This window comes from Ailuropoda melanoleuca, chromosome 13 (genome assembly GCF_002007445.2).
Source record: "Ailuropoda melanoleuca isolate Jingjing chromosome 13, ASM200744v2, whole genome shotgun sequence".
NCBI lineage: Eukaryota > Metazoa > Chordata > Mammalia > Carnivora > Ursidae > Ailuropoda > Ailuropoda melanoleuca.
In genome coordinates, this window is record NC_048230.1 from 2,485,259 (window position 1) to 2,503,504 (window position 18,246).

The window sequence follows — 18,246 nt, forward strand, 5'->3', positions numbered from 1 at the left end:
CCGCAGGACTCATTCATTCAACCAGCACCTACCAAGTGCCTGCTGTATGAGACGCAGAGAGTGTGGGAGCACAGAGACAACTCCACCTAGCCCGGGGAAGGAGGGAGGTGAGGCTTGGGGAAAGACTTCCGGGGGAAGTAGCACGCCTGCTGATCTTAAAGCACCAAGTAAGAAATAGGCCGGCAAAGAAGGGAGGGGGAGAAGGCAGAGGAGCAACAGGGAAAGGCTGGGAGCTCCGATGGTCTTTGCTTATTACTGAGTAGTGGAGCGTCAAGCATCCTCTTTACCAAATGTCAAACTTGGGAGCTTTTTGTGGCCCCAGCCAGGAAGGCCTCAGACTCCCTCAACTGTAGGGATAAAGGGCATTGTTGGAATCCAATCATGTCTCCTTGGGTTTGCCTAGCAGTCTCGCACTAGATCCCAAGACCTCGTGGCAGAGCTTTGGTGGTCACCTCTTTCTCCTCTGGCTTAGCTTCACTGGGTAGAGGGCACTGCAGACATGGCCAAACCTCCAAGTTCCATCCCTTCTGGAGTCAGTTAGTTCCACTGCTGGACACGCATCTTGCAAAGGCGTTGCCCTGGTGACCAAGGGAAGCCAGAGTTAGGGTGGCTGGCTTAGTTCAGCCATGCTCTTGGCTGGAAATGCCATGTCAAGTACATGGTGACAAGCTCCTAGTTCTCTTCACTTGTGCTGGGGATTGTTTCGTGACTCTGTACCCTGGCAGACAAGACGTTAATGTTCTTTGAATTTTTTTTAACTTGACTCAATTGAGCTCATGTGCCCCCATTTTCTCTCTATGGAAAACTATCTTGTAACTCAATTCAGTTTCTTCTCCTCTGGAAATGACTAGAGGCTTTGGGTAATTACCAGTCTTGCCCTTTTCTTTTGCCTGCGTGGCATCTGGGGATCACGGCAGCAGGGGTGGGGGGTAGCTGGGGTGAGGGCCTGGTCTATGGTCATCTTCCTACCCCTCTGGCCTCCACTGAGGTAAAGCTTGTTTTGCTTGGCCGGGGGAGGCTACCCTCTGCTTTTCATACCCAGCAGCCTCCCTTTCTGAATCACAGTTGTCCCAGTGCAAGGGTCTTCCAATGAGCTGGCCCTTTAATTACTTCTGGGAACTCAGGTTGCTTGGGAGCCATCACCTGCCCATGATGGGGTGTGAGGGACCCTGTGGGGTGCTCCCTCCCGTAGGTCTGTCTGTCCGGACAACACCCTCAGACACTGTCTCTTCTCCCTCGGGCGCCTTGTTTCTGCCTCCTCTAGGCTTCCCTATGGGGCCTGCTGTCTCCTAGGTTGATCACTGGAGGCAGGCAATGGCTTCTAGGTTAGGATTTCCCTCAAACTTAGGGAAACTTAGCCCAGGGTGGTGGGGTTCTGGATTTCTTCTCAGTGGCCTTCAGACTCTAAGCCAAGTCAGAGTCCCTCTAGTTTTTCTTTTCCTATATGACAGTCAAAACCCTCTTTCTTTTAAAATGGAAAAAAATATTTTTGTCAAAATGCACTGTCCCTGGGATGATGGTGTGGCTTGTATGCAAAGTCCTCCAGAATTTTGGCTCTTAAAATGTAAAGTCCTCTAGAATTTTGGCTCTTAAATGTAAAGGTAGGCTCTTAAAATTTTGGCTCTTAAAATGTAAACCTGGCTGGTTCAGTCAGGAGAGCATCTCGGGGTTGTGAGTTCAAGCCACACGTTGGGTATAGAGATTACTTAAAAAAATTTAAAGGTACACTTTTAGAATAAGACACAATGCTATCCCAACACTCTTGCATGGACAGACATGGCTTTCAAGACCTCTCAAGACTTTCCTCTCTACTACAGAATCACAAAAGTCTATATAATTCCAAAGCTAAGAATTTAAGCTATTACATCTTTATATATTCCCACCTGAGGCCAAGGCATGGAGGATGCCCCGCCTGCTACTGGAGCGCTGGGGAGAGGGAAGCGATAAAGAGGAATAGGAAAGAGGGACAATTTAATATCAAACTATTACCTCTCTCATATACAAAGGGTAACCATCGCTTTCATGACTGAACCAACAAAGGATGGCCTCCAGGAACCCTGACCACAGGAGAAGCCACAGGGCTGTTGCTTAATAAGGAAGCTTTCTTGCTGCAAGGTACAGGCCCGGTTGGGTCACATTTGGTTTTATGCAACGAAACCCGAAGGGGAACTTCTGCTCACCGGGTTTCTATAAGCAGAGCTGCAACTACGTCCTCTCAATCAAGAAGCAGGAAAAAACATCTAGGGCTCGTGATGTGGAGAGGTGGGGACACGCATGCAGTTGATAAGAGTGTACAGCAAAACCATCTCTGCAGAGGGCAGCTTGGCAAGGCCTAGCAACACTTTAACCGTGTCCTTTATTTTTTATTTATTTATTTATTTATTTATTTATTTATTTATTTATTCGACAGAGATAGAGACAGCCAGCGAGAGAGGGAACACAAGCAGGGGGAGTGGGAGAGGAAGAAGCAGGCTCATAGCGGAGGAGCCTGATGTGGGGCTCGATCCCATAATGCTGGGATCACGTCCTGAGCCGAAGGCAGACGCTTAACCGCTGTGCCACCCAGGTGCCCCTAAATGTGTCCTTTAAATAGGAACAGAACTATGTTAGAAGAGTATCCTACAAAAAGGTGAGAACAAGGAAGCAAAGATACTTACACACAGTTTCACTGATGAGGTGTTCTAACAGCCAAAACTAAATACATAAATACATAAATGAACCACCTATCTGTATACTGACAGGAGACGGGCTAGATACACAGTGATATGTCTGAACTGAACTATAAAACAACATGCGGCCATTAAAAAACTGAATAGCTCTCTAGATTCCAAAGAACGAGATGTCTAAGCTCTGTTGTTAGGCTGCAAATATGCAAATATGCTTACTATTGACTTTTTTCCTTTGCAAAACCCCTCCCCCCACAGTATGGACACAAAATCTAGAAGGGGAACAGGACTTTGGATATCTTGCCATGTTGTTTTACTTATTAACAAGAATACTGATATTATACTTAAAAACTATATATTTTATTTTTAAATAATCTCTACACCCAACATGGGGCTCAAACTCACAACCCAGAGATCGAGAGTCACCTGTCCTACCAACTGAGCCAGCCAGGCGCCCCTGACATTATACTTCAAAAATGAGTATTACGGGGCACCTGGGTGGCTCAGTTTGTTGGGCGTCCAACTCCTGGTTTAGGCTGAGGTCATGATCTAGTCCCATGTCGGGCTCCACACTTGGTGCAGAGTCTGCCTGGGACTCTCTCTCCCTCTCTCTCTGCCCCTCCCCCTGCTCTAAGTAAACAAAATCTTAAAAAAAAATGCGTATTACTGTTGCAATATTTTATAAGGTAAAGACAATTGAAACATCAGCACAGGAAACACTCAGAGCCCTCAGTGTTGCCAGTTACAAGAGAGAGGAGGCCCACTGCAGTGAGCTTTATACCAGTTCCATCTGAGAGCCCCTCAGAGCAAAGAGGAACTCACTGGGCCCAGCCAGGAGCCCATGGAGAGGGGCTCCCACATGCTGGGAATCCCCACCTCCCAGGCCTTACTGGGGCTGACTGTCTTTATTTGTTGGGGCAAGTTAGATTTTCTCTAGATTAATAATTAAGAAAAAAAAATTTTAAGTTTTACTTATTTATTTGACACAGAGAGAGTACAAGCAGGGGGAGCAGGCAGGAGAGGGAGAAACAGGCTCAGCAGGGAGCCCAATGTGGGGCTCGATCCTAGAACCCTGGGATCATGACCTGAGCCAAAGGCAGACGCTTAACCGATTGAGCCATGCAGGTGCCCAAGAAAATGTTTTATGATCAGCTAACCATATAGGTTGACAAGGAGAGTTGTCAAGGGTGACTGACTAAGGCTTTGAGATGGAGGACCCAGGGAAGGAAGGTGGGGCCATAGAGAAACAGGGAATTCCAGGAAGGGGGTGAGGTTACCTGGAGGTGTCACCCATGAGCTAACGATGGGAAACGCAGGTAGGCTGGAGTCAGCTGAGGGGGAAGGACACAAACTAAAAATCTGAGAAACTTCAGAAGGCGCAGCTGGTATTTACACCTGTGATAGATACGTTCTCTGAAGGAGTGTGGAGTGAAAACCTCCAGGCTTGACGACAGTCAAGGGTCAGGACAAGAAGTCAGGGAAGGAGACCAAGAAGTATGGCAGCCAGAAAGCAAGGCATCAAAGGAGTTTAGGGAGACTTCCCAGGGAGAGGGAAGGACTCATCAAATAAATGGACAGTGCACAGAGAATGAAGGTTTAGCAAGAAGATCACCAGTGACCTTCAAGAGAACCTTCTGGAAAGTAGCTGACTGGATGCTGAATAAGAGGAAATGCATGCAGGGGACGGAGGCAGTGGCTGTACCTCTCGTTTGGACTGGTAACTAAAGACAACAGAAGTAGCATGGGGGCTGGGAGGGTGGCGGGAACATAATGGGGCTAAGCAAGTGATCGAAGCTCTCAGGGCCTCCGTTTCCCATTTGCAAAATGAAGGAATTTGACCAACGCTCTAAAAACCACTGAACTAACATACTACCTAACGCTGATGCTCCAGTTCAGAGCTTCCCAAGTACAGACCTGGGAATAGCTGAACACAGCGAAGGCTCACATGGATCCCCCCAGCTTGGGGCCGTGGGGGGTGGCACCCTGAAGCAGCCGCAGTTCCCACGCCCATCGCCTCTGGCCCTAGCACCCTCTTCAATTGAGTTGTCCCAGTGGGAGGGAACGGGAGCATGCATACTCTCCTTCCAGTGTTTCGAGTCCGGGGGCGTTGGGGAAGCACGGATTACACCGACGTGGGACCTCAGGCGTCACACGTGAGGCTCATGGGGGTTTGGAAGAAGGACGGGCTTCCCTTCAGATGGTGCCCAAGCCCCCCCTGCCCATTCCAGGGGCACTGTTTTGTTCTTAGAACATGGCTGCCTTATGCCAGGGGTTCCCTGCCTTCCGATGGCCTTTCTAAAGGTGGCAGGGCTAAGCCCAGGAGGGGGCCTCTCGGGTTACTCACACAGGATTTGGGTGACAGTTCGGCTGTGCTGTTGAACAGGGAGTGAACTTCAACCGAAGTGGTGGTGTTTCCTGTACAAGGGTAACACCGCTCCCCGCCCCTCCCCCACTCCACCCCAAGGTCAGAAAAGCCACGTGCAGCAGCTACTAAGGAGGCGAGCAGCTTCCGGACTGACTTCTGGGGAAATCTGCAGCTCTTCAGACATGTTCAGGGGGCAAAGGAACTCCACGAAGGTTCGAGTCTAACTTCCCCGTAAGAGTGCATATTTAAAACCAGTTCTAATAATGACTGAACGCTCAAAACTGTAGTAACACAGCACGCATCCTCAGATGTGTTCCAGGAGCAAATGTGTGCTATGCAGACCCTCCGTGTGTGCGTGGGGGCTGTCAGGGCTTCTCACGTGCACACAGACCTCAGGATCAACAGTCCTTGTCATGTCTGTAACCAAAGAACATCTGGGATTGGAAGGAAGGCTGTTAAAACAAAACTGATGTTAGTTGCAAATTCTAAGCGGGATGACATCAAGATTTCTGTATTCTGTGCAACCAAAGCCAAACATAGAAATACACTGGGTGCTGGGATTGATGTACATAAACTGTCGTTCACAACCTTAGATGTAAAATGCTTTCTATCGGGGTGCCTGGGTGGCTCAGTCCGTTAAGCGTCTGCCTTAAGCTCAGGTCATGATCTCGGGGTCCTGGGATTGAGTCTCCCATTGGGCTCCCTGTGCAGCGGGGAGTCTGCTTCTCCCTCTGCCCCTCCCCCTGCTTGTGTGCTCGTGCTGACAAATTAAAAAAATCTTTAAAAATAAATAAAAAAGTACCATTAAAAAATAAAATGCTTTCTAGTTAATAAAATAGCTTCAATGTTCTCACTGATTTCCTTCGAATTGAACACAGAAAATACATTAATAAAATGCTTCTGTTTCGTAGAGAGAGAGTCCCGTGTAAAATCGTGTCTCGTACATTTGAAAACCACAGGTGTAGCCCGCAGAGCCTCGGCGGACGAGGCCGAGCCAAGCCCTCGCACCACCAGCTGCGGCTACACCGTGTCGGCGGCACTCGTCCTGCCGCCCGGGCCCCTGTCAAATGCAGCGCATCACGGCTGCGTAACAGGGTGTTGATGCCGTGAGCTAGCACCGTATTCGGGAGCAGCGCAGCCGCCGTGACCGGGGCCGCCCAGATGCGGACCGCCCGGGAAGAGCGCGGCCGTCGCCGTCTCCTCCTGCTGAACCAACCGGGCCCGCACCGAGTCCGCGGCGCCTGCGACAGCCGAGCCGGCCGGCGGCCGTGCCCACACTCGCAGCCTTTCAGAGCCGGGCCAGGCACGCGGCACCGTGGGGAGGGGGGGGGCGCCTCCGCGTGGACTCATGTTTTCTTTCTACGGTATTTGTTATTTCCCACCTGCCCGCTAACCAGGCTCTTCAGGGGCTGCGCCAGGCGGCCCAACCACAGGCCTTGCGCTTGTGAAGGACCCTGCGGAATGCAGGCTCTCCAGCAGCCGGTCCACTCCCTTCTTCCTGAGAACCGCCTTCCTTTTCCATCCGCACAAAGCAAACGCACACGGGAAGATAAAGGGTCTCTCCCCCATTTCGCCTGGTACCCCTGAAAGTCGCCGCTCGCTTTGCAAATACTTGGCCTCAGAATTAAAGGGAAGTTTTTGGAGGAGCTGTTCTTAATTTCGCACTTTTGAAAAATTACCCCAAACAGGAGGAGGCACGGCAATTTTGTACCGATTCCATTTGATTACTAAGCAGAAGCTACCAGAGCCCTCAGATTATGTGATAAGCATTCCCAGGGGACAAAGCACCGAACCCTGTTTAACTTTAATATCGCTCTGTCACTTAGCACTGTGTATCAATATCCCCGAAGGGGACTGGAGACCCAGATTATGGGCATTGAGCCAGCCTGGGAAAGGTCTAAGCTTCTCTGAAAGGCAACTGGAAAGTAAACGAAATAGCTGGTGAACTTCTGCCTGTCCCAAGATATTCTCGTGTAGTTTTTTGGTCATTGTAGGGAAGGCGGAGGAGTGGGGGAAAGAGGGCAGGCAAGAGTTTTGTCACTGCCTGCCATAACGGCCAGCTGAAGTCGGGTCTGTGGACACCAGACACCATATCTAAAGAATTCGTTTGGAAGGCAGCCTTTGGCAACCCTTCTAATTTGCATTCAGAGGAAACGTGCCATATTTTCCACAACAGTTGGCCCAGCCAACAGGAGAGAGGGAGGAAGCTCTCTTCTCCATGCCTGCAGGTTTATCCCCAAATGCTATGAAAACAGCAGCTGCTAGGGCAAGGGGAATAGAGGGTTCGGAGAGTCCTCAAGCTCTTGAGTAAGCTGGCTATTGTAACTATGACCTAAAAGGGCAAAGACTAGCTATTCCGATGCAGCTGGCACACAGCAACACGGTTATGTTGTCCACTGGCCATGTTGTTCCAGCGAGTCCGGGGACAGAACGAGCCCTGTGGCCACCCACCATCCAGCCAGGCCGGCTGCGGGTGGTTCAGGCCTGGCGAGTGCTGATGAACGCTTCCTCCTTCACACTGCCTCCCGGCTCACAGAGCATGTGCCCGCCACCTCGTCCTAGGTGACCCCCACAGCCCGATTCATTATAATCCCCTTCTACAGACCCTAGAAACTACAGTTCAGAGGACCAAAGACTCATCCGATGTCAAAGAGCCAGAACCAGACCTGGAGACCAGGTCTTCCGTGGAAGTTTCCAATCTTGGGCTGCTTGTTTCAAATGGACACCTTCTTCCCATCCTGCTGCTCTCTGGTGCCTCCCATGCCTGGTTACGTTGGTGAGAAGGAAGAGAACCGGGCAGGTGAACCGTCCTGCACTGCCCTTCTAGAGGGTTATAAGGTTTCTTGTTTCATCAGATTGATCTCTGGGTACCTCTGGGTACCCTGCTATAGTGGGGAGCTGGTGAAAATAAAGAATGGAAACTAGGTAATGACCTCCAAGCCAACCAAATGAAGTGCTGCAACAGATTTTCCACTGCTGAAAGAAACATCAGATTTCCCAAAGAGTTCACTGCAAAATGCCCACCCAGTTCTTAAGGAAACAGGATTAACTTACTGTATACAGGAGAGAAATCATTTGCAGTCACATGGAAAAGCAGGCTGTGACTGGAACAGCAAGGTGGAGAAGGGAAAGTCAACAGGACAGAAATTCAGGGCACGGGAAGGGTTCCGAATTGGGAGCAGCACACTGTATACATACTTATAGAGGGTGTCCAGCGCAGCCGGACGTGCCAGGACCCTGCTGATGAGCGGTGCTGTCTTCAGGCATTGCTCCCTTCGGTTGTCAGGGAAGGGGCCTGCCTTCGGCAGGGGACAGGGGGCAGGGGAAACGCTGCGGGGGGCCCACGGCTCACGGGCTTCCTGATTCTTTCCTATCCGTTCTGCTGTCAACAGTGAGGAAATACACCCTAGCAAATGACATCCAGTAATGCTTTAATTAACTGTAGTACTTCATGCTCCAATATGCACCGAGAAATCACTTCCAGATGGGGGAAATGAAAGGTATTTACACAAAAAGCAGTCCCTTTATTTTAAGGAAATTGATATCTCCCAAAGGTATAGAACTTTGAGGGTCTGAGAAGCTATCTATTTTGATAAATACTAGAAGGAAACTGGAAATTTGGATTTGCTATATACAATGCAACAAGGACTCTTTCAGCACTCCAGCTTTTCATGTGGCCATGTTTGCAAGGCTGTTGTTTAAGTGGCCCAATGAATTTCTAATGATTTTATTTGTAGAAATCTGACTTGGAATAGACAGAAGTGTGAAACACTTGCTTTCACCGTCAGCAAGCTAGTTATTCTGGAGATTTCTCTTCCTAGGGAGAGGAATTACATTTCCAGCTGTGACCTTTTGGCATCTTCCCTAGCATTCCTCAAACAGGGAACTAGGTTTCCTTGTCCAACAGCAATCCACGCCAGTGTAATGGCCCCACATCAGGCAGCAGCCGCAGACCTGCCGGCTCACCCCGGCTGCCCCTTAACTGTCATCCTGGTCTTTGGCAGTCTGCTCTCAATCCCGTTTGATCTGCACGAAAGAGCCATCTTAGTCATGAGAGAGCAGGCACTTTGCAGGGGGGGCAGGCAAAGTCCTAGGTACTAACACTTTGTTAAGAAAGGGGGGCAGTGGTGAGTTTTAATTCCAGAACTGAACTTGGAGGTCAGAACACTGTCCATTGTGGTTCCTGTCTCACTGTTATGATTCAAACGGAACTTTCTCCAGCCTGGGCACCCTGAAGCCAGCTATCACGAAGTCTGTCCATAATAAGAACAGCAGATCTTTATCAATTATAAATTATCAATATTTATTTTAACCACATAAAGTGGCTTCAAAGTTTTTTTTAAAGCATTAGAGAAAGTGGGGTGGGGGAGGAATGGGTATGATGTCTAATTTAGCTGAATAACAGAGTTGTTACTGTTTTACATACCAATGAGTCCTCCTTCATGTTACTTTGAAGTGACAGTAATAGAACAAATATCTGTTTGGGGCTTAGTCGTCAAACTTTAAGAATTCTAGTCTATATGGGGACAGCACAATCCTGGCATGATCCCTATCATCAACACAAGCTTAAAGTTAAAGCTGCTGGATATTAGCAAAGAATTTTTACCATGTTGGTACCAGCTCAACTGTATTGTAATTACACTCGCTTAGAGAGCCAGGAAAAATATACATTTATGAAAATGTAATATAGGAACCCTGCGATAAAGCAAATTTCTCTCTACTGCAGTGGGGGTAAACATTACTTCTATGCCCAGGCCCCACTCAACATACTCAGAATCTCCAGGCAACTGTACGTGTAAAAAGGGCCCCAGGTGATTCTGACACATACCCCTGGTTGAGAAACATGCTCTGTCTTTAGATGCATATACAGCATTCAGACCCCATCAATGAGACATTTAACATAACTCCTACTGACATCTGTTGGCTCCTCGGAGATTCCTGACAATGTAATCAAGAAAGCAACTTCCCTGGCCGTGACCACCAACTGGGGGAAAACAGCGGCTTGACATCTCAATGCGTTACGGAGATGTCCAGAAAACGAGTCCTCAGGAATGAACCAAAAAGAGAAGTGTGCATCTATAAACACTGAGAGTGACAAGAACCAGGTGGAGTCTGCCAGCTTCCCCCACGCCCCAGGTTGATGACAGATGGCCCAAGTAGCTGTGTTGTTTGCAGATGGGCCCATCAGCCCCTCTTTCGAGAGCCGGAAGAGAAGTTTAACCTCCATCAGTGCGGGCGGCAGGACGTCACCGTAGCTGCACGACGGCTGTCCGGGCAAAGCGAAGTCTTGCCCCTGCGCAGCCCCGTGCTTGCCCAATCCCCTCTGCTCTCTACCCGCCCTTTCCTTATTTAGCAAGCTTTTCCTGAGAGCTCAGCCGAGGGCCGCGCTTTCTTCTCAGCACTCTGCATGTAAGAGTCACACAGACTAGCAAGAGGAGTCTGGAAGCTGAGGAAGAAACGAGGCTGAGGATCAAAGTGGGGGCCGATGGCCCGAGTCTGGGAGGAGGTTAATGAACAGGGAAGGGGACTGGAGAACATGAAGGGGGAAAATAATCAGTTCCTGGTCTGATTTTCAACCTTAAAGTGTCCTCCTGTGTGGCTATCACAAGTTTTATGGATTTTTAGGAAACTTCCTCTATCCTGAAAACTCATTTTTCAGTGCTATTTGATACCCCAATTTTATCCTGAGGCCTGTCGTGTGCATTCTCTGTAAAGAACTCCTCCTTTCTCCTTAGCCCTCTCCCCACCTGGCCAGCGACTGGTTCAGAATTCTCGAGAACGCCCACACTAACAGCGGCCGCCCTGAGGCTGTGGTCACGGTGAGCTGGGGCTCGGTTCCCCTTGAACCTGGCAAATGAGGGCAGCTACCGGATATGCTGCCCGTTCTCACGCTGCAGGACGATGTGAGGACTGAAACAGTTCTACGAGGCAGTTCTCTTCTGCAAGGCTGTGCTGGCTGTGTGCCAGTGGACAGGACCGGCAGGCCGGGGGTCAGGGGCTGGGGTGTGTTCTGGGCTGGGCCAGGTTCTGAGCAGGTGTTTAAGGTCAACATTCTGTTCCTAAGTTATCCACGGACCTGGGTTCTTTCTTGCTCATAAAAAAGTCATAATGTCATCCTGGCACTTCATATCACCCTTGTTGTTTCAGATCACTCTGGAAAGTAATTTGGGTTTGAAAATAAATGGGCAGGAAGTGGATTAGGGAGCCCAGGCCTCCTGCTCTGTCCCACAGCTTTATCTGAGGAGAAAGCCCAGGACAATTTTTCTAGGAAAACGTCCTAGTATCTCTTCACAGAAGGCAATCCCTCCCCTAGAAGCCAGGAGCAGGGTGGGAATAAAAAAATGGAGAAAATAATCTGCTTACATTATGCAATAAGCGTGCTAAGCAGCACCTTCTCTCCAAGGCAGATATGGGTCTACCCTCACCCCCAAGCAAGAAGCCCCATGGCACAGAGGACACCTGCTTCCAAGGCCTGGCACATGCGATCTTCCTGGGTGACAGACATGGTGGGAATTTCTCCTTAAACATATACAGACAGGGGACTGCAGGTTATGGAGAAATGGGAAGAACAAACTGGCCCAGTCATGAAAATATGTACCAGGAAATGGATCTACAAGGAAGAATGCTCCCGCCTCCACTGCCCTCATAAGGCAAGGCTAATGTCCTCCACCTGGAATCTGCCACTTCATGAAGTCGGGCCCCAGAGCCAAACCGACAGAGCAGGGAGGACAAATCTCAGGGCCTGGCTGCAGAGGCAACCTCAAACAGCAGCAGGGGTTTGGAGGAAGGGGTGGGATCCAGAGTTCCTCACCCAAGCTGCCTGGACAGGCACGGGAGACAGGGCCACATGCGGGAAGATGTGGCTGCAGAGGTAAGGCTGCAAGCCAGGGACAACTGGATGGGTTGAAAGCAGCCTAGGAACACAAGTGAACTGCGGGGCCCTTTTGCCCACTACTGCCTCTGCTGTAGGAATCGGGGCCAACCAAGGAGCCTCTTCATCACCCTGCCCCTGCTTGGCTTCTTGATCAGGGTGCAGATTAAGACAGGTTCCGGGGAAGACTCATTAACAACCCAAATGTCCCAGGAAGTTTCAAGACTGATCTGAGAGTCAGGGGGAGCACAGGGAAGGTGGGGGCGAGGGCTTCCAGGCAATGGGGTGCTGAAGGCCACGGGCCAGGGGAAAGAGGGCCCTTCGTGTGCTCCTACAGTCTCTTTTTAATCAGTTTCTCTAGTTTGCGGATGCGAGAGGACTCCTGTTCTGGTGTCGGAGCCAGTAGGGAGAGGGAGCTGGAGCCTTCTGGCCCTGAAGGCGGGGTGGGGAGCCTCTGGCGCAAGAGTTCCAGCATGCTGCTCTGCTCGCTTCTCTTCAGTCCCTGAGGTTGAAAGACAAAGAAGGATAATCATGAAATCTGGCCCCAGAAAGGCCTAAGGGGAAAGTGCAATATCTGGTTGTGCAAAAGGCGTAATTACTCCAGGTTGAGGATGAACACTTTCTCCAGGGGAGTTACCAGCCCTGGGTAGTAGCCCAGCAGAAAAGCAGAGGGAAGAAAAACAGATAAAAGGAAAGGAGAGAAAGAAGGGGTCAAGAGAGAAGGGACAGGGTGGGGAACGGCACTACTCTCCATTGCACTCCTTCTGCGCCCAGCGTCCACTGAGCAGTGGTTCTCGATGGCGCAAGGAGGTACCAGCAGAATCAGGAAGTTATTTTCCCTGGGATAATTCTTCTCAGAAGACTTCTTAGAATCTGGTTTGCAGCATGGGGTCAGGCACATGCACTTTGAGAAAGCTCCCCAGGAGCCCATATCCCAACCCCCCGCCCCAGTTAAGAACAACTGAGTGTGACAAGATGTGCAAGTGTGGACAAAACAAGACACTGAACTAACCTTCATGTCCAGTATCTTCTGGAAGGTTTCTGTGTTGCAGTCCGTAAGGAGTTTGATATAGTTGTCAACAAACACCACTAATGGTTCGTGAGGGGCCATCACTACCTACCAGGGGAGAGAGACAGGAGTAGGCCTGCAGGAAAAGTTATGACTGGAAAGCAGGGGATCTTTTATCCCTACTTGCAAGCTGACCACACAATGGATTCTGCAAGATTTCCTTAAGCGACGTAGCCCTAAACTCAGAAATGTTCTAATGGCTTATTTCATCTCAAAATTCAATGAGAGCAAAGTTTCTTAAATTTGCTAAGTCATAAATATCACCTGGACTGCTTTTTAAGTAACGGATTTCTATGTCCCCCTCCTGAAGATTTTAACTCAGAAGGCCCAGGGTGGGTCCCAGGAGATTTTTAAACATCAGGACCATTTGTGAAACACCACGTTGGAGAGTCTGCTGTTTTGAGACAGGGGTTTATGATATCTGCTCCTTTTGTCCCGAGGCACCTTTATCCCTGAGGGATGGGTTGCAAAAGCCATAGATCTAAGTGGATTTTCTCAAGGACAAAAATCCCAAAGCTGCCTCACTCTTCAAGACTTAAAATCTGAACTTGATGTTATTAACTACACTCAAACTGTCGATTAATATACAAACAGAGGGGAACTAATAGCATCGTGGTCCTCAAATTCATTCCTATTTGGTTTTGGAATGCGCCGTCTGATTTTTTCCTGCAGCAGACTGGCTTTGTCTTGAAATCCTGAGAATGGACCACAGAGGGGCAAGCAGTAGTTCCCTCAGAGACTGCCTGCGGATAGCTACCGAACTGCATGCTCTCCTCCCTGCTGAGTAAGCGAACTGTGGGGAGAAACAGATTAGGCTGCTTCCGATGTCCTCATGCAGGACCCTGACCTGGTCCCACACCATGTCTCAGGTCCCACAGCTACTTTTCATTCCTGCCATCATTTATTTGAGCCATTCTGTTTGGGGGACAGACCCGACCAGCCTGCAGGCCCTGCACTCTTAGGAACATTTCAGGATAGGTCATTTGTTCTCCAGCCTTCTTCTTTCCCCCAAGAGGCCCCCCTCCCTTCTCAACAAGAGCAGGTGAAAATCAGACGCAGGTGCTCAAGGCTTCAGACATTCTCAACATCATCGCTCCACATATAATAATTTGTTAAATGGGGCTTTAGAAAGCCCATATGCTGATTAGATTCAATTACTGTAACATCTGTTTGGAGTTCCTAGAAAGTTGCAGAGTACAGAAAGCTAAAGAGATTTATGTGGAAGGGAGTAACTGATACCTGGGCTGGAAATTCCTGCTGAGAAGCAAAGTGATCGTTGACTGAGACACTGATTCACGGTGACAACCCACCTAATTTCCAATCTCAACCAAATCCTACTACAAGAGAATCCCTTTACAACGAAAAATTCTTTTGTCAGAAAGAATTACTGATCCTGAGTAACTGTCCATTGACTTTCAACAATATCTAATGAGGCCAAAATCTAATCCAGCCAAAGAATGTGGACAATCCTTTGGGACTGACGGGGACAGGCCCTAACCTGTACTTTCAAAACCAGTACTACTTGGAATAAGCCATCAGATAACCAGCCCCTTTTAACAGAAACCCCAAGACAAAAGCCCCACCTTGAGTATCATTTCTGCCCGGGTCATGCCTTTCACAACAATCTTAGTGTAACTGGCAGGTGCTTTCCTCACCACCTGTGAGCCAATGGAAGGGAGATCGAGCAGAACCATCTTCAAGGAATGGGTGTCCAGCAACAGCTGTGGGAATGAAGGCACACAACACTTAGTATACCTATGCTGATGAGTAACATTTTCCTGATTTTAAATGTAATGCACTGGAGAGAATTTGGAAAATAAACAAAAATATAAAAGGAAAAACATTCATTACAACTCCTACTGCCCAGGAAAAAACAAGGAAAACACAGTTAAATGCGGTACAGTCCTTTGAAATTTGGTAAGAGAACACATCTTCAGTGTTCTCACCACAAAACAGAAATGGTAATTATGTGACAGGATGGAGGTGTTAGCTAATGCTGTGGTGGTAATCAGTTTGCAATATATAAATGTATCAAATCAACACACTGTACCTTTATACTTACACAATGTTATATGTCAACTATATCTCAGTAAAGCTAGAAAAAAAGATGTGGTGTAATTCCTGCCAGTCTATGTGTGTGTATACAAAACTAAACTAGGAGGGGCACCTGGGTGGCTCAGTTGGTTAAGCATCTGACTCTTGATCTCAGCTCCGGTCTTGATCTCAGGGTCATGAGTTCAAGCCCTGTGTTTGGGCATGGAGCCTACTTAAAATAAATAAATAAAATTAAAAAACCCCACTAAGTTAGAATCACGTATATACAGTTTTATAACCTGGTTTTTCCGGTTAATATATGAAGTTGTTTGTATTTTATTTTCCCCATCTTGGCAGTCTTCAAAAAAAATCATGATTTTTAATTGCTATACATACTTTATGGTATGTGCGTACATAACTTTATTTTTATTTATTTATTTTAAAGATTTTTTTTATTTATTTATATGACAGAGAGACAGCCAGCGAGAGAGGGAACACAGCAGGGGAGTGGGAGAGGAAGAAGCAGGCTCCCAGCGGAGGAGCCTGATGTGGGACTCGATCCCAGAACGCTGGTATCACGCCCTGAGCCGAAGGCAGACGCTGAACGACTGCGCTACCCAGGAGCCCTATTTTTATTTATTTTTAAGATTTTATTTATTTTAGCGATAAAGAGAGAGCAAGAGCAGAAAGAGAGGGACAAGCAGACTCTTTTTTTTTTTTTAATTTTATTTATTTATTCGACAGAGAGACAGCCAGCGAGAGAGGGAACACAAGCAGGGGGAGTGGGAGAGGAAGAAGCGCTCATAGCGGAAGAGCCTGATGTGGGGCTCGATCCCATAATGCCAGGATCACGCCCTGAGCCGAAGGCAGACGCCCAACCGCCGTGCCACCCAGGCACCCCATGGGACAAGCAGACTCTTGCACTGAGTGTAGAGCCCAACCCAGGGCGCAACCCTACGACCTTGAGATCATGACCTGAGCTGAAATCAAGAGTTGGATACAACTGACTGAGCCACCCAGGCACCCCTAGATTTTTATTATTACAAATAATGAATGCTGTGGTAAACAACTCTGTACATATTAATTCTAGGTCTATCAAAGGCATTTCCTTAGGAGAGTCTTTGGGACAGATCAAAGGATAAGGACATTGTAAGGTTCTTGATACTTATCTTGAACTGCTTTTCAAATGGAATGTGTACCTACCTATTCACTATCTGCCAGGAGTGAAGGCTACACCCTCAACAGCACTGAAAACAGTCATAAAATTCTTGCTTATTCAACAGGCAAAAAATGTAACTTGGTATTGATATAGATAGATAGATAGATAGATAGATAGATAGATAGATAGATAGAGAGAGGGGTATCATTTTTTCTCCAAAGTAAGCTCTGGGCCCAACATGGGGCTTGGACTCATGACTCTGAGATCAAGAGTTGCACACGTCACCGAGCCAGCCAGGTGCCCCAGTATTGCTGTATTTTTTATTTTTCTGGATGTTAGTGAGGATGTAGGAGATGGAACCTTTTTTTAAATTTATTTATTTGACAAGAGAGACAGCCAGAGAGACAGGGAACACAAGCAGGGGGAGTGGGAGAGGAAGAAGCAGGCTCCCAGCAGAGGAGCCTGATGTGGGGCTCGATCCCAGAACGCCAGGATCACGCCCTGAGCCGAAGGCAGACACCCAACGACTGAGCCACCCAGGCGCCCCGAGATGAAACCAAATTTAAACATCAGTATCTTGGTAACAATCTGCCTTTTCCTTCCTTTGCTTCTTTGTTCCCTCCTTCCGTTCTCTGGGATGCCAATTATTTGGAAGGATATTAACTTTCCTGATTGCCCACCAACTGCCAGGAAAGATGCTAGGGACGTTCCATCTCATTTAATCTTTACAAGAGCCTGCCCTTAGGTATTTATTGTTCCCACTTTACAGATGACAAAATCGAAGTTCTAGAGGCTAAATGACTTGCTGAAAGTATCTCACATGATGGATGGACAGGCGCTGGATGATGACGTGGACACGACACTGTCTCCATTTCCTGTGGCCCTGATACGTGCTATGGAACAGTGTTGGCTTAGAGTTCACACCGCTTCCTGCCGACTCCACACATACGGTTAAGCAGCTGCACTGCTGGCAACCAGGTGGTAGGAGATGGCTGAAGCCTCGAAGGGCATACACACTCTGGCCTGTTGCAACCGTTTAGGAGAAGAGAATCACATATCCACCGAAGGTGGCAGTGGGGTGACAGTCCTACTACCACTGCCCCCACCACCCTGATGGTGACTCTTATGTTCAGGACAAGGCTTGCTGTTTCTGCCACTGCCTGCTCCTCTCAGAAAGCCTTTCATAATTATATAGAGCAGGGGTGGAATGGGATCCCTTAAGGCGCTGTGACGCTGCTTTCTCCCATCCCCCCTGTACTTTGCTATGGACAGGAGAATAACCAACTAAAGGTAAGATAAACTCATTAATGAGAGACACCATTGACTTAATGGTCATGTGATTATAATTTTGACAATGGTGTAAACGTTTGGAGAAGACGTCAATGTTTTACTTGGAATAACTTAGAAATATTGTTCTCAAAAAATGGTGAGGTGTTGACAAACAACTCTAAAGTTTATATGCAGAAGGAAAAGTCCCAGAATCATCAACACATTATTGAAGGAGGACAACAAAGCTGGAGGACTGACACTACCTTACTTCGAGATTTATTATCAAGCTTCAGTAACCAAGACAGTGTGGTACTGGTGAAAGGACAGACGAACAGCCCAGTGGCGCAGAATACAGAGCCCCACAAATACGGTCAACTGATTTTTCACCAAGGAACAAAAGCAATACAGTGGAGCAAAAACAGTCCTTTCAACCAATTGTGCTGGGACAACTGGACATCCGCATGCAAAGAAAACGAATTTAGAGAAGGACCTTCCACCCTCCACAAAAATTCAGAATGGATCACTGACCTAAATGTAAAACACTAAACTAGAAAGCTCCTAGAAAATAACACAGGAGAAATCCCAGGTGACCTTGAGTATAGTGACTGTCTATACATAACACCAAGGACGTGATCATGAAAGAAGTCAGTGATAACCGGAACTTCATTAAAATGAAAAACTGCTGCTCTGCAAAAGACAGCATCAAGGGAATGAGAAGACAAGCCACAGACTGGGGAAAAAATATTTGCAAAAGACATAGGAGATAAGGGACTGTTGTAAAATATATAAAGAACTCTTAAAACTCAACAATAA

The 18,246-nt window shown here is 48.0% G+C and overlaps 1 protein-coding gene across 2 annotated transcripts in view; it reads right to left on the reverse strand.

Annotated features, from left to right (window-relative positions):
- Nucleotides 1-8,445: 8,445 nt before the first annotated feature.
- The window catches only part of VPS53 (VPS53 subunit of GARP complex), a 132,483-nt gene continuing 122,682 nt past the window's right edge, over nt 8,446-18,246 (reverse strand). The window contains exons 20-22 of one of the 2 annotated variants that reach the window (XM_002918044.4): nt 14,555-14,692; nt 12,915-13,019; nt 8,446-12,404 (exon numbers count right to left, since the gene is read on the reverse strand). In XM_002918044.4, the coding sequence (XP_002918090.1) occupies nt 12,234-12,404; nt 12,915-13,019; nt 14,555-14,692 (414 nt within the window). In that variant the 3' untranslated portion in view covers nt 8,446-12,233. The remainder of the gene's footprint in view (nt 12,405-12,914; nt 13,020-14,554; nt 14,693-18,246) is intronic. The other variant, XM_034640122.1, reaches the window with a different exon arrangement.